This window comes from Barbus barbus, assembly GCF_936440315.1.
Source record: "Barbus barbus genome assembly, chromosome: 3".
NCBI lineage: Eukaryota > Metazoa > Chordata > Actinopteri > Cypriniformes > Cyprinidae > Barbus > Barbus barbus.
In genome coordinates, this window is record NC_136731.1 from 27,063,172 (window position 1) to 27,079,898 (window position 16,727).

Consider the following 16,727-nt stretch of genomic DNA (forward strand, 5'->3'; position numbering starts at 1 on the left):
GGAACGAATATTCTGTTTCAAAAACATTAACATCATATAAACAAATTAGACCTATTATGACATTAATGACATGACAAACGGATAGTTTTCGGGGGGCGTATTACAGAAAGTTTCTTATCTTAGGCCTTACCTTAATCTATGTTATGTTAAATTAGGATTTCTAGCAAATTCGTATTACAGAAGCAAATCTTAACTTGATTTGGGATTCTTATCCTATGTTACAAAATAGTATCTTATCTCTAGTTAGGAAATCTTAAATGGCATAATCAAGCTCGACAATCCACTCTCAGGTCTGTTACCAAGCAACCAACACTGCCGATGAGGTAAACAACATAATAGAAGCTACTTCACTTTGAAAATCACCTTTTGCAATAAAAAACGTAAGGCATTATTCACTTGCACTACAACCAGTAATGCTCTGTGACTCTTTTGTTGGTCTCTATAATGCTGGTTGCAGTTCCTGTGCTAACTGTAATATGTTGTGCGGCAGTCTGTAATTATTTATAAGTGTTTTATCATCAAAATATAACACCTCTTCAGGGTCCTCCAAGAGTCCTTCTACCATTAAACATCTTCATTCTTCATTTTCAACTATTAATAAATGTAATACCATTGTCGGACAGCACAGTTGTAAGTGTTTTTTCCGTTAGCTTTCAAATAATTTTGAAGTTAGGACAGCTGTGGGGTTGTCCCAAAGTTAAGACAGTTTTTAGGGGTTTTTTGTCAAGTTAGGAGGTTTCTGTAATACCCCTTTCCTATCTGTAGTTAAGATAAGACGCACTTAGGAAATGCTGTTCTGTAATAGCTTTTGTCCTAAATGTGGTCCTAACTGAAATGACCATGGTTACCAAACAGATAAGATAAGATTTTAAAGTTAGGATCTTTCTGTAAAATGCACCCAGAGCTCTTTGAGTGTTAGGAGTCAAAGCTCTCATTGAGTTTGATTGTGAATAATATTATTCAAAGTAATCAAGCAGTAACTGTCATCTAATCAATACAGCCAAAGAACTTCATGAAGTCACACAAAGAGATTTAAAATGTCTTGATTCCATAAATTGGTAGAAAATGTACTTTTTTGTATCATCTATCCTCAGGGAATGAACTTTACAATTTTGAGCCATGGATCTTAGTAACGTTTAGTATAATAAATTAATCTCACTCAAGCAAGAATATGTTATGGTCATATATTTGCACAACAAGTCTACAACAAATACGTAAGAAAGAGATGTTTCAAAGAACTTCTTAATTAAAGAAATTCAATTATTATTTTTTAACATTTCCAGAATCATTAAATACGTTTACCTTACTTTGTAGCAGTCTGTCATCTGTTTTAATTCCCAGTGTTGTCCCAATGTCTTAGCTTTAGGTCAGCAGCTTTACATTCTTGCTGACTTCATCAGGAATATATTTCTTCAAATGTATAAAATCCGATTCATTTTCTATTCCATTACATCTGAACCCTGGCAATAATAAGAAGCAATCCATTTTACTCTTGATGAGATTTGAAGTGCATCTCAATCTTGGGCAGATCCCAAATTAACTCATATTTAAAATTATGAACATGAAAAATCTGTCCAAGTAAGCCTCGACTGTCTGCTTAAACTATGATTCTATGTAAAAAGGCTTTGTGAATTATAGAGATGTACGAAATGACACATTTCCTAGACTAGTCAGGGGGTTGCCTGAAGAACTAGTTAGCTAATTAGTCTTAAGGAAAACTCTATATAATTAAGCTGGTTTTGGGCTTGAGACAGAGCTAGACAGAGTGCAGCAAAAAGGAACAGAATGCAAGAGGTCTGGAGATGCATTTTTTAAAACACAACACAGCAAAATGTATTATATACTAGCCAAGGACCACAAAAATAAAAAAGGAACAGACAAACAAAAAACAAAATCAAACTTACAAATTGCAACCCAAGCTCATTATAAATATGTGACTCTGACTAAATCCTAAAATACGTTGCTCATATACAGTTCAAAGCACTTTTGAGATGACACAGCCACAAAAGGCGCTATCACTTTTTCTCCATCCTTTTTCTCTGGTGGATACAAACCTGTGGATACAAAATGGCACTAAAAGGTTAATGCTCTATTAAAGTTGAAAATAACCTGCCACATGCACTACACTCTACCCTAAACCTAACTGATGATGTTAACAAAAGCAAACATGAGATGAAAATGCATTTGCCATTTTATTGGTGTTTTATTGCCACATGTTCATTTCTCCTGGAAACTGCTGTAACTGCTGTATGCATGGGTACGTTCAGGTGCATTATTTCCAATGAGCTTCGGTTGTCAAATTGACTAGATGGCTGTTGAATGTAGTTGGCCATTGTGACCAATCCCTGACGATTGTTATGACAGAACACTTAAAAACAATGGAAATAAATAAGGTATTGATGCATTTTGTATATTTAAAACCCTGATGATTACAGATAGCTAATGATTGCTTTGACATACACTGACAGCCTGTTCTGATAACATAATGACTCCCACATCTTGTTAATTGTGATGAGATGCGTTCTTGTCAAGTACCAATAGATGTTCAGTGAGGATTTTTCAGTATGACTTTGTGTTTATAATAAAACAAGCTTTCCTTTCAAAAGAAATTCCCATTTAACTACCAAATCCATAGATATTTAGTCTGTATTGTATTGTGATATTACATTGATTAAATGCATTTATTCATTGTTTGCTGAATCCTTTTTTCATGAAGAGTTTGTAAATCTTTTTTGAGATATGGTTTGAAGTGTCAAATCTGGTCATAAAAATTAATTTGCTTTGCAATTAGCTGGAAACGCAATCAATGTTTGAGCAATACAATCAGGGAAATAACATAACGGCTAATCTACCCAATGTTACTCATAGAAAAACAACTCTTAATTTCATTAACCTTTATGAAAACCTTTCTTTAAAGCAGTACATGAAAGGGAACTTAAAAAAATGGAATTTATGTTAAGCAGAACTAACACAATTTGTCATGCTGGGAGTTGTACTCATCATTTTAATTTAGAAGATAGGAGACAATGCCTCAAATTTGACATGAAATACTATGCGGTATCCTTCACCTGGACGAGCTGGCAGCGCTGCACAGCTGTGAAATGAATGTCCGCTCTTGCATTACATGAATTCCCAATGATTTGTGTACAAATCAATAATCAAAATGATGGCAGCAGGTCTCAACCCCCAGTTGCCCCCCTGTAGCTCATATTTCTATTTGTCCTACCAATATTTTTCACTTGCTGCCCCTCCACAAAAAATATAATCTTTAAAATTAGTCTTTATATTTGTTTTTCTGTACTATATGTGGGTGTGTGTGTGTGTGTGTGTGTGTGTGTGTGTGTGTGTGCACGTTTTTGTGACAAATGATAAATTTGTAAATGACACGGGTATGCAGGTATTACAAGGTGAAGGTCACTTTTCAGGACATTGACCCATGTCCCCACTTTTCAAAACACTTATAAATCATACAGAGTGAGGTTTTTTGGGGGGAAAGTTGAAATGCACAGTTTCCTGTGAGGGCTCAGTTTAGGTGTAGGGCAATAGCACATACAGTGTCATTACAAATGTTGTCATTAAAAACACATGTACAGTATATGAAACTTGACTGTTGTTTTTTTTTGCTAAAGTGAAGCATATTCTTCAGATGCAGAGGGACACTGCAGAAAATGAAAAATGTAGCAGGAGCTGATTTCACAGATGGCGAGGCAATGAAATTTAAAAGTTTACAGCCATAAATGAGTTGGGTGGATGTGTCTGCTGACACATGTAGCAGATGATATACAGGGGCACCAGCACTTTCTTGTGGACGAAACTACATTTACCTGCACAATGCTCTGGCACAAACATCATTAACCCAGAGACCTTTCTATAAGCACGGCAGGGGATTGTGCACCTGCTAATGCTTGCCAAACTCCCTCTCTGCCCGGGTGTTTGGTTTTAAGGGCACTGTGGTCCTCTGCAAGACCCAAGCAGCCAGAAAATTCAACTCCCAGCAGAAGTTTATGATTTGAGACAAATATTAAACACCTGCAAAAAGCCAGATTTGCCCAGGTGTTTCCGCATCAATATGAGAGCCAAGAGCATTTTTAGAGTATATATGGCAACTTTGTCTTTCGCACACAATCCGTGACCATTTTCTTAATTTCCCCACTTTTGGCTTATCTAAAAATAAAAATAACAGTGGCTTTGAGAACTAAAAAACCTAATCTTAACACTCAGATTTATACTGCCACATTGAACAAAGCAAAAAGGTTAACATGTCAACCTCATTCCAATATGCTAGCTCCGATAATGCTGTTGGCTCCTCAATTCAGATCAATAATATCTAGCCTATTCCCAGAACAGTGCTGGGAGCTCTCCAAACATCAAAAGACCTTGACACAGGACTTGGGAACTGGCTGACACGGCATGCACCTCAACAACTTCGCTGAACCTTAAATTAAATAAAGTTGGCAGCATGCAATAAAATACTGCAACTGTGAGTTACGGTAACTGCACGCCTCCACACACACAGAAAAAGGTTGTCTGCTTTACCATTTCTCGGCTGATATGAGGTCAATGCATCCTCTTAAGAGCACATTGAAGGACTGTTTCCTTATGTTTAAAGTTAATTAGTAACCCCAGCGGCATCTATAAAGCAGACTTTGGAGCATAGCTCAGACAGTATTCATTATACATACGAATAACAGATTGGTCATTTCATTGATTTTTCCAATGGTCCATTAAGATATTAGATATTTACACTAAAGCTAACTGAATATGAAAGGAATAAAGGAATAGTTCACCCAAACTCAGGCCATCCATGTAGATGAGTTTGTTTGTTCACCAGAACAGATTTGAAGAAATTTAGCATTTCATGACTTGCTCACCAGTGGATCCTCAGCAGAGAATGGGTGTCCATCAGAGTCCAAACAACTGATAAAAACACCATAATAATTCACACGTCTCCATCAATTACTGTCTTGTGAAAGAAAAAGCTGTGTGTTTGTAATACAGAAACCCATCAAGAAGTTTTTTAACTTCAAACTGTTGCTTCCAGCTAAAACCCTCTATTCATTCTCCAGTGAAAAATTGCATGACTGAAAAGTAAACGTTGCCTTGTCTGAAAGGTAAACTGCCTTAACGATTTGTATCGATTACTTGTGGATTACTGTGATGTTGTTATCAGCTGTTTGGACTCTCATTCTGATGGCACCCATTCGCTGCAAAGGATCCATTGATGAGCAAGTGATGTAATGCTAAATTTCTTCAAATCTGTTTAAATGAACAAACAAACTCATCTACATCTTGGACAGCCTGAGGGGGGGCGGGGTACATTTCAGCACATTTTCATTTTTTTTTTGTGAACTATGCCTTTGAGTGGACACTTTTTCTCTTACTATAGTGATAGGGAAAATCGAGACCTTACACTTGAATATTTCAGATTGACAAATAGTAGCTAATTCTGCTTCTTCTTGTAGAGCGAAGTCACCGTTTTTAAAAACAAAACACTGTTTGTCCCTAAAAGCAGGTTTTAGGCTTCACATATTTCTGTCATTAATTTTTATATTTATAGATACATCTTTAAATCCCTTGCTGAACATCAGTTGTTGTTGTTTTTCCCCACAAAGAACATTGCTGCCACTAATTTTATGATGCCTTCAGGAATGCAAATAGCACAAGTGACAAAAATACATGTATTGTGGGTGAAAAGAGCTTAAAGCAGGATGAGGTTTTAATTCATTAGATCATTTATCCTTTTGATTACAGAGAGAAAATGACTCTAATCTGTGGCGTATTAAGGAATTAAAAATGTTCTTTTTAATGAGGCATGCTGTTTTGGTTTGGTATTTTTCAATAAAAATAATTTGACAGAAGAATAAAGGAGCCTGTCATTACTAGTCACACATTGCTGATCATTTCTATTATACCCCCCAATGTCTAAAATAACTAATTTCATAAAAAATAAAATGCACCAGTTCTGTCAAAACCAGCTGCATCATCACGTTCATAACAACTCAATACATAAAGCAAACATATACCAAGAGTTCTTCTAACAGCAATAACCAGTCATTTTCTTTTCTCAGCATGCCAATTGTTACTCTCATCCCCAAGTGGCCCACTATGCATAAGTAGGCATCATATTTTCCCTGTATGAGAAACATTACAGAGGGAATCACAGCCAAAGGATGCATATGCCATCTGTGACCATGCATGCAGTCTGACCTAATGACTCCTCTATTGTTCAGTTCCAGCGATCTCAGCTCAACTGTCTGTTGCACAGGCAGACAGATATTTGGCATTCCATTATCATTGAAATCAAGTTCGGCAGTCTTATGACATAAGTGTCAAACACATTGATCATGCACTATTCATAATCGCCAATATGAAACCATTAGGCTGAGCTATAGAATTTAAGTGATTCTTCAATTAGGGGAACATGTTTGTCCACTTTGTCTCCACCACTTTTTCTTTTCTCATTTTAAAAAAGAGATTAAAAGAGATTTAAACTTTTGTACATTGCCAGTGCTAATTTCTGAGATAGATAAGCCAAAATTTTCTCCACTCTTTTAAACTTCCCTCCTTCAATAGATTTAAAAATAAGACACATTCTTCCATGCAAATAAACTTTTTAAATACATAACATTTTCAGTTAATTTGATATGGGTGTATATGATTAGTATTTTCAAACCTGCTGTTGCTACTAAGCAAAACATTTTGAAGAACAATATTTTTTTTCCATAAAGATTTATATTTGGTTATGATGGTATTAATGCAAATTGACAGGGAAGGTGTTTCTGCCAGTCCAGCCAGCAATAAATGAATGAATAAATGAATGAATGAATGAATGAATGGTCCTTGCCAACCTGGTTAATTTTTAATTTCGGAAACAATTACTTTCTTTTTAACAGTACACATTCAAAATTAATTGACTGCTAGATAACTTGTATTAACAAGTTCAAGGCTTATTCAACTTTCTCTCTAAAAAGGTGTCAAAAAAATACAATCACACATAACATCAAAACTCCACCCCATACAATACATCACAACAAAATTCACTTGAAATCTGATCAAGGCCACGATCCGACATATATTACAGGGAAGCAGCCTAACGTTACACGTTTAGACAGCTTCATTTGAAGAAGTGAAAAGTGCCTCCGATTGAAGAATCACTCATATATCAGAAGAACACTGAAGTGTTTTATATGAAGCTACTGTGTCACATTCAAAGCCCATCAGATGGAAATACGTGTTTCTTACCTTGTGTGACCGCTCTCAACACGTGGACGTGCATGCAGAAAAACGCCCACCAACTCCAAGTGCACAACGCAAACTTTCTCTTTCCATTCCCGCCGACATTCCTCCCGGAGAAACGGGTAAAAATCTTGGAGGAAGCGCTCTTAGGATCACACATTATGGCATTCTCGTCCACACATGGGAGAAGTGCTGTTGAGCAAGTACGGGAAGCGTCGCCTCCTGAGTAAACACTGTCCTCCTCCGCTGCCGTGTTGTGTCTCCCAGGTCTATGTGCTTTAGGAAGACTTGTGAATTGTCTCTCTGTGGGATCAGATCCACCGGCGTCCATTCCGGTAACGCGCGCGCTCCGTTCCGCAAGTTTAACTCTTATGAACGAGAACTGGTGGTTACAACGCGTGCATTGCGTCCAGTCGAAAGTTCCCGGTGAATTCGGCAAATAATGTGCTTTTCATTAACAGTTAAATGCAGCTACTGCGCACGATCAAAGCACACGCTTCATTATGGGTTTATGAATATAACTGAGTCTGGCGGTAATTACATGTATGCATTACACTGATGACACCACACTGATTCACTTTACAGGATCCAGTCAGCCTTTTTTTAATTCCTCTCGAAAATAGTATTTAGCCCACTTTAAAAGCACACTCACTTAGTCTGATATATCCTCACAAAGTCGCAAGATCCGCTCGTACTTTGCAGATGCAGTGCTGCTCCTGCTGTTATTTCAACATGTTGCAAACCATAACCAACCAAACTGTCAGTCGACTGGAGTGCACAAACTAAAGATAAGGATCCAGACGATTGCATGCATGCAGCTACGTAAATCAACCTACAAACTGTATGCGCACTAAAGACCTGTCTTAAATTCACCGGCAGTGCCTGATGAAACGTCGCAGCGAATGTGATTATAAAAGCGAATCGGTAAATAGATATCCCAGCGTACTTCTGAGCAGCTAAAGCAACAAGCGGCTGTTCGTTGCTCCGGCTCGCAGCGAACTGAAGCGAGTGCAATAATAATGTAGTGTACAGGTTACAGGAACTTCCATTGAGAGCTGCAGTCTCTCTCACTCACCTCCGCCCCACTAAAGACTCATTGGCTGCCGCTGCTGGAGGCAATACTTTATACAGTCCTTCAGAGAGATTCAAGTATTGCAGCAGAGCAATGTGTTTGTTTATATGTAAGGCTACGGCTCCGAATTATACGGAGGTCGTATCGGAAATATGCCTTAGACTGAGGATATTAAAATAAATTGTTGTGAGCGGGAACGTTTCTGTAGCGTTTTAAAGGACTTTTCAGCTCTAAACTAACAACAGTGCTTCCAGTCAGACGTTTGTAACCACAGAAATGGTCGCTTGATCACCGAGCTAGAAGACTAGTGAAAGTCATGTCAAAATATAATTGTTGTCGGTATTTATTAGGCAGCGGCTATTTGCACTAAGTGTCAATAACAATAGATGCTATTTACACTCGGTGTAAATAGCAATTAGATGCTATTTACACCAAGTGCAAATAGCATATTTTTTTGTCAGCGGCTATTTGCACTAAGTGCAAATTTGCACTAAGTGCAAATAGCAATGGATTCTATTTACACTATGTTAAAATAGCAAAATTTGTATTATTATTGCAAATAATAATAAGATTTTACTTATTGCAAATAGTGGCAATTATCTGCACCTCAGTATTGTAGTACATTATAAAACAGTACGCAATAATAACGTACTGAGTGTAAATTATAATTTTAATTCAAATGTATTAAATGGATGCCACCTTATTGGGACAATAAAGCCCTCCCTACACCTACCCTAACCCTACCCGATATTTTATTTTCAACTTTTTGATTATTTCCTTAATTTTTATTGAAAATAAATGCCTTTCTGATGCGATATGAGATTTGAAAAGGGAGAAAAAAATGTTTGGCAAAAGGTGGGCTCGAACTCGGGTCGATCGCGTCAAAAAGCATGTGCCTTACCATCTACGCCAACAAGATGGGCTATTTGCACTTAGTGTAAATAGATACTCCGTATTTATTACAGCTTCTTCACAGGTATTTATGAAGAAATGGAAACTAAAAAATATAGCTGCAAGCAGCAATGACGAGGCCAAGCACATCAGCTAAGCATAGCACGGACCATCAGAACAACTGCAGAAATTAGTAACTGAAGCCATTTTAAGATTATTGCAGTCCAAATGAGTGAAAAATCATTTAAAACTAGCAGTAATAGGATTGATTGACTTTTTACTTTTGACCAACAGGTGGCAACGTCAACAAATCGATGTGATGTGTTCTGTGTAAGGTGACAATGACACACACAAAGTTTGGTATCAATATGCCAAAGCATTGTAGAGATACGGCCTCAAGTGTCATTTTGGCATCATACCACAAATTCGTTGTTGGGGTATGTGAAAACCAGATAACTGACTATGGCAACGTTGGTATAACTGTTCTTAGCATGACCCAAGGAATCTATTAATAACAGTCTCGTCACAATACGTAAAATTCACAGAAAGATATAAGCACTTTTTTGCCATTTCATTATAAATTTTCACCACAAGATGGCAATGTCTCAAAACATTTTGAGTACTTTCAGGTCGTGGTCTCCATGGTACATATAAAGTTTCGGAATGGTACACCAATGCATTCGTAAAATATAGCATTTTATATCATAAACCTCTATTATAGTCAATGACAATTTCATGTTTTGTTCAATTATAGCGCCACCAAGAGGCACAATCCCACCTAATTTTGTAAGTGTCCTTAGAGTGTGTCCATATATATGCGTGTCAAATTTGGTGAAAATATCTCATTTTGTTTTGGAGTTCTAGAAATATTTGTGTGTAAGTAGATAAAAAAATGACTGACTGTTGACTTTGTTTGCATTTTTATGCTGCTTACTATCAAAATTTTGGCAATTGGTCAATGGATAAAATTACCGGGACGCTAAGTTTTCGAACTTCCTACGGTGGTTTCGTGTCGATCGGAGTAATGGTTTCTAAGATATTGCCAGATGTTTTTTTAAACGCTAAAATGCAACGTAGCGCAAACCATAAGGCTAAACCTGACAAATTTGGTATCAATGGACTCGGCTACGATTCAGGAGTCTAAAAAGGTGACTGCTGTGAAAATATGTGAACCCCACCCAAAGTTATAAGCATGTGAAAATTTGATTTCACCACTAGGTGGCGCTGCTTCAAAACTTCTCAGGCTCCTTCAGGGCATCGTGCTAATAACCCATACCAAGTTTCGTAATGATACGTTCATTCGTTCGTAAAATATAGCATTTTACTACAAAATTCAACATGGCCGACGACTAAAATGGCTGCCATGGGAAAATTGGATATGGTTGGACTCGACATGATGCTTTGAATCCAATGAGGTTTTGTGATTTTTGGCCAAATCATTCACAAGTTATAAGCAAAAATATGAATTTTTCATATCTCCTGACCACTAGGTGGCACAGCGCCGAATCACAGCACGTAGCCTCAGGTCATGCTTGTTATAACACTCACCAAGTTTCGTGTCAATATGCCAAACCCTTGCGGAGATATAGCTTCAGATCTATTTTTGCATGCTTTTCGGCAAATTCGTTAGTGTGGTATTCGAGAACACTTGGACGAATCGATTTGATTTCCATAACTTTTTGCCTCCATGGTCTGTAGATGATCTGAGCCAATTTTGGTGAGAATCGGACAAATCGTCTAGGACGAGTTTCGATAAAGTAGGTTTTACGAACAATTGAAGATAGCGAAAAAACTAAACCTTACGATTTTTGAATTTTGGACATGATTCGACTTGGCTTGAGGCAAGCATTCAGAGGAAATAATAATTGTCATTTTGTGGCTTATGGTTCAAAATTTATTAGCATTTCAAAATTGAATTTTTGGACAAGTGGCGGCGCTAGAGAGTTTGAGTTAGAGACTCAAAATTTGGTGTGATTACTATTGACAGTATCATCTATAAGTGTGCCAAATTTTACAACTTTCCCGCAATCGGTTCTATGGGCTGCCATTGACTTTGCGGCGGAGGAAGAATAATAATAATAATAGGAATTCTAACAATAACAATAGGTGCCTAAGCACCTTCGGTGCTTGGCCCCTAATAACTTCAAAAGTCATAGCCTAGGTGCTGCCACGTTATGGCTGGCAAGAGACAAACTTCAACAGATTGAGCCTCAAAAAATATCTTTAGAAAGCGTTGACCACCTGTTTAACATTGCATATCAAAAATTATAGGCTTACATATAAAAATATATAGGCCCTACTCTTATTAAAACAAATTAAACAACAAAACAAAATTTCACTACAAATGCAGTAAGCTATATAACTAGATAATAAAATAATTAATGAGTAGGTTACACAAGCAAAACTATTTTAAATAGGCCTTTGACTTCAGGGACCGGTTGCATAAACTGTTTAGACTAGTCTGAAAAATTTTGTCCTCTATTTTTTTCTTCAAGACTGCTGGACATAACTTTTTAAAATCAGTTATTAAAAGGTAGATTGGTCTTATTGTATTGGAAAAGTAAAACCGATTAGGCCTATAGCAACTTAAGACACGGTGGCTAAGTTTATGCAACTGGACCCAGGTCTAGAAATTACTCTGGAAGCTAATAGGTGACTGAGTTTTGACATTTATAACATGTAGTAGGCATGATCATTTTGCCTTCACAAAATTAAATTAAAATATTATGAATATTATGAATACTTGCTCTTAAGTAAAGATCTCACATTAATTTATTATTGTTTTAAAGTAGCTTCTTATTTCAGCAGACACAACGATTATATATTTGATTTTATTGTAAAGTGTCACTTAAACTTGATATTGCTCATTAAGTTACAGTATGCAGCACAGTAAAATGAAAGATCATACATGAAATATTGACCATTTTTGGCTTAAGTCCTTACAACGTACCTCTCATTCACAGTTTTTGTTCTTCTGTCCTCTATCATCAGATCAAGTCATCTCACCCACTTCCCAGTTGTTTATGTTAATTAACACAGCTCTATGTAAATATGTGTGATTCAGCTTTCTGTTCTATAGAGATAAATAGCTTGGTTTAGCCTTGATGTCAGAAACAAGAAAACTGTTCTGAAAGGGCACAAAGTTGCTTGTCTTTCCAAGTGAATGATTCCATTAAATAGTTTGAGCTCTTTCATATGTTCCACTTTATGGAAATTGTAGGGGTTTGATCAAACTTCTAACCCTATAAGTAGTATATTAAACCACACCTTTGTGCTCTTAAAAATGAAGGCTCTTTATAAACTTTATTATTATTAACTTTATTAACTGGAACCTTTTCCACTGGACAAAATGGTCTATATATTTGTCTTTAGATTATTAAAATGTTCTTCACACTAAGAAAATGGTTCTTTGGAGAACTCAGAATGGTTCTTCTATGGCTAAAAAAAAATGCACTGTCATGATACGTGCAGTGAAATGAAGCGAGAACTCAAGTGCAGGGAAATGGTGGTTTAATTATAAAAGAAACAAAAACACAACATAAATTCCCCCGAGGGGGAAAACAGAGCATGGCAGAAACAAGAAACAAGAATCAGGAAACACACACGACTGACCGTACACAACATGTAACAACGTGGCCGAACAGAACTGCAAACACCAGGAACATAAATAGGGACACAAATGAGCAGGAACAGGTGAATTCACTAAACCAATAACGAGATAACAAGAGGGCGGAGTTAGACAATCAACCGGGGAACACATGGAACAATCACAACACAAACCCATGTGCTCAGACAAGACAGTGACATCTGGTGGCCAACCAGGACACACCCACAGGATACGTGACACTACCCCCCAACAAAGGAGCAGCTCCCAGATGCTCCACCTGCAACACTAAGAACACACAAAAACATGAAAAATGAAAATACAAAATGTCAAGAAGGGAGGTGGGCAAGAGACAGATCAGGGGGAGGGATGGTGGGCCAGGCCCGTGCAGAGGCAGGGGGCCCGCAGACCAAGGCCGAGCAGGAGACCAGGACGGATCCGGAGGGACGGACCAGGGGGTTTCCGGCCCAACAGGAACCCCAGCGCACGGCCAGGGTGGGGCCGGAGGGACAAGCCAGGCAGTGACTTTAAGAACGGCCTCTGTGGCCGTGACAGGGCAGACAGTCAGTTCAGAAACGGCCTCTGTGGCCGTGACAGGGCAGGCAGTGAGCTCAGGAACGGTCTCTGTGGCCGTGACAGGGCAGACAGTGAGTTCAGGAACGGTCTCTGGCAGGGTAAGGAGCTCGAGTGGAGCCTGCAGGGCGAGAAGTTCGGGTAGAGCCGGCAAGGCGAGGAGCTCGGGTGGCGCAGGCAGGGCAAGGCGCTCGGGTGGCGCCGGCAGGGCAAGGAGTCTGGGTGGCGCCGGCAGGGCAAGTAGTCTGGGTGGCGCCGGCAGGGCAAGGCGCTTGGGTGGCGCCGGCAGGCCAAGAAGTCTGGATGGCGCCGGCAGGGCGAGGCGCTTGGGTGGCGCCGGCAGGGCGCGCCGGCAGGGCGAGGCGCTTGGGTGGCGCCGGCAGGGCGAGGCGCTTGGGTGGCTCTGGCACGAGCTCCTGGGTAGCCTCCTGGCCTTGTGGGATGGAAAAGGCCTTCCTCCGCCTCTTCCTCCGTCTCCGGGAGCGGGGCGCCGCTGCGGCATCCTCGGCCACCACTAGGGGATTGAGAGCGGGCACGGCCGCCTCGGGAGCGCTGTGAGCGGGCACGGCCGCCTCGGGAGCGCTGTGAGCGGGCACGGCCGCCTCGGGAGCGCTGTGAGCGGGCACGGCCGCCTCGGGAGCGCTGTGAGCGGGCACGGCCGCCTCGGGGGCGCTGTGAGCGGGCACGGCCGCCTCGGGGGCGCTGTGAGCGGGCACGGCCGCCTCGGGGGCGCTGTGAGCGGGCACGGCCGCCTCGGGGGCGCTGTGAGCGGGCACCGCCGCCTCGGGGGCGCTGTGAGCGGGCACCGCCGCCTCGGGGGCGCTGTGAGCGGGCACGGCCGCCTCGGGAGCGCTGTGAGCGGGCACCGCCGCCTCGGGAGCGCTGTGAGCGGGCACCGCCGCCTCGGGAGCGCTGTGAGCGGGCACCGCCGCTTGGAGATGCGCCGAAAACTCCACAAACTCCCCAAAAGTCAAGCGGTCCAGCCCCCTCATCCACTCCTCATCGAGGGGCTCCTCCAGGGCCAGGTTAAAAAAGTCTTTGAGAGCCGCATCGTTGTAGCCCAAACCCTCTGCTGCCTCACAGAACGTCAGGGCAAATCTCCTAACGTCAGTGCCCCTCTGACGGAGGGATCGCAGCGTCCTGACCTTGAGGATCCGTGTGTAGCGAGGGTTCCTCATGTTAGCGGCTGGAGGATGGTGTGGATCCATTCCCCGCTGAGTTCTCAGTGTCGGCCACGTTCTGTCATGATACGTGCAGAGAAATGAAGCGAGAACTCAAGTGCAGGGAAATGGTGGTTTAATTATAAAAGAAACAAAACCGAAACATAAATTACCCCGAGGGGGAAAACAGAGCATGGCAGAAACAAGAAACAAGAATCAGGAAACACACACGACTGACCGTACACAACATGTAACAACATGGCCGAACAGAACTGCAAACACCAGGAACATAAATAGGGACACAAATGAGCAGGAACAGGTGAATTCACTAAACCAATAACGAGATAACAAGAGGGCGGAGTTAGACAATCAACCGGGGAACACATGGAACAATCACAACACAAACCCATGTGCTCAGACAAGACAGTGACATCTGGTGGCCAACCAGGACACACCCACAGGATACGTGACATGCACCTTATGGAACTTTTATTTTTAAGAGTGTACACACAACTGATATAAAAGGACTACCAAGTACCAAGGACTACTAAGTGTTTGGACTACCTATTTAAAATTTTCAAACGGAAAAACACATATCAAAAACTCCTGAGAAAACATGTACAGTGCAGTGTTCAGTTTGGTGCTTAATATCATAATACTTGCATTGTCACAAAACCCTTCAACTTTAGAAACCCAAACCTTTAGCTTGACGCGTTGCAATTAAGACTTTAAATGCCACATATAATCCACCTGAATGTCTCATTGAGTCTAGACGCTACCTGTGGTCTTTAATTGCTCAGGCCAGTCTAATAATTCATTATGCAACTGATATTTATGAGAGAAAGAAAGATAGAAAGAAAGAAAGAAAGAAAGCAAGAAAGAAGAGAACCAAATATCAAAGAAAATGCCTTTGTCATCACAGCAGGAAACAGTCGGTTTCATGAATGCAGATTATGTTCTATTAATGCAATACAAATAATCAGCGCCGGCTCCGTCATACCAAACAAGCAGTCCTTTCATTTCTTCAGTGTTAACAAATTTGAGCAAGATCATTTATGTCAATGCATTCTTGTAAATGAAGCTCTCAGTGTTTACCTGAGTTGTAACTGTCAAAGCCGAGGGGATGTTTGATAAGGCTGTTGAGTCACATGATGTCTCATATTTATCACCTCACCGCCATGATCCATGTGATTCATCAGCTTGAGAGATTTTTCATAATCAAAGAGGCCTGTGATGGTTTTTAGACAGCCGACACGATTATTGCGTGTTAGTTGCTGCACCCGACTGAAGGTGCGCGTTATTTTCGTGCTCAGCTTTTCGTGTTTCTGATAAGAGATGATGCATATGGCAAGCCGTTCGGCGTAAATGCCTCTGCATCTGTTTATTTCAGAGCCCTGTCTGCGTGGCAAACAACGTTGAGACAAAGCCTGTTTATTTCATGCCTTTCAGATCCAGGTCCTGTTTCCTGTCAATAAATAGTTAGTGTAAACTGCTTGTCTGAGAACGGCCCGTCTCATATTTTGAAAATGGATTACTTCTATGTTTGTGTGGCCTCGAGATCACTCGAATCCCACGTTTCCTCAAGCCTGTCACAGCCCATCCCCTGCTGGCCACGTTCATGGTTACATCTCAACAAGCAGGGCTTTGACTCGGAGCAAACTGGGCTACCTTTCTTCACTGGCATCCAATAAATCATTTCGTTCTCTTATCTAAGGCAGAAACACAAGGAGCGTGTAATCAGATGAAAAGGAGATGTCAACCATGTGGTGCAAGTGTGGCCATGGGACTTGTTGTCGCCATGCTGGGGGGTGGAGGTGCTGGATATCAGAGAGATGAGATAATACATGGCCCGGCTTAAGAAGTCATGATCCTCAAGTGAAGTATCTCAGCCCCCTGTCAGATACAGATCAATGCCCCTACCAAATATCTGTGCAAATGTATCTTATTCTTTTTTTCAGGATGATAAATGACTTATCGTCATGGCAATAAATGTTCTCCTCTGCTGGAAGAAAGATAGGCTCTCTGGATAGATTCCACAGCATATTTATCTATTTCTGCTTAAAATGTGCAAGTGACATTTCTGATTGGTTCTTCAAGTGCCTCAGGGTTCAATGGAGAGTTCACCAAAAATGAAAATTCAGTCTTCATTTACTCATCCTCATGTCGTTCCAAACCCATATGACTGACTTTC

At 40.5% G+C, this 16,727-nt stretch overlaps 1 protein-coding gene across 2 annotated transcripts in view; it reads right to left on the reverse strand.

Annotated features, from left to right (window-relative positions):
* Positions 1-8,163, reverse strand: part of LOC306853892 (protein sidekick-1-like) — a 367,593-nt gene extending 359,430 nt beyond the window's left edge. For both annotated transcript variants that reach the window (XM_079391575.1, XM_079391574.1), the window contains exon 1: positions 7,243-8,163. In XM_079391575.1, coding sequence (XP_079247701.1) covers positions 7,243-7,567 — 325 coding nt within the window. In that variant the 5' untranslated portion in view covers positions 7,568-8,163. The remainder of the gene's footprint in view (positions 1-7,242) is intronic.
* Positions 8,164-16,727: the final 8,564 nt, after the last annotated feature.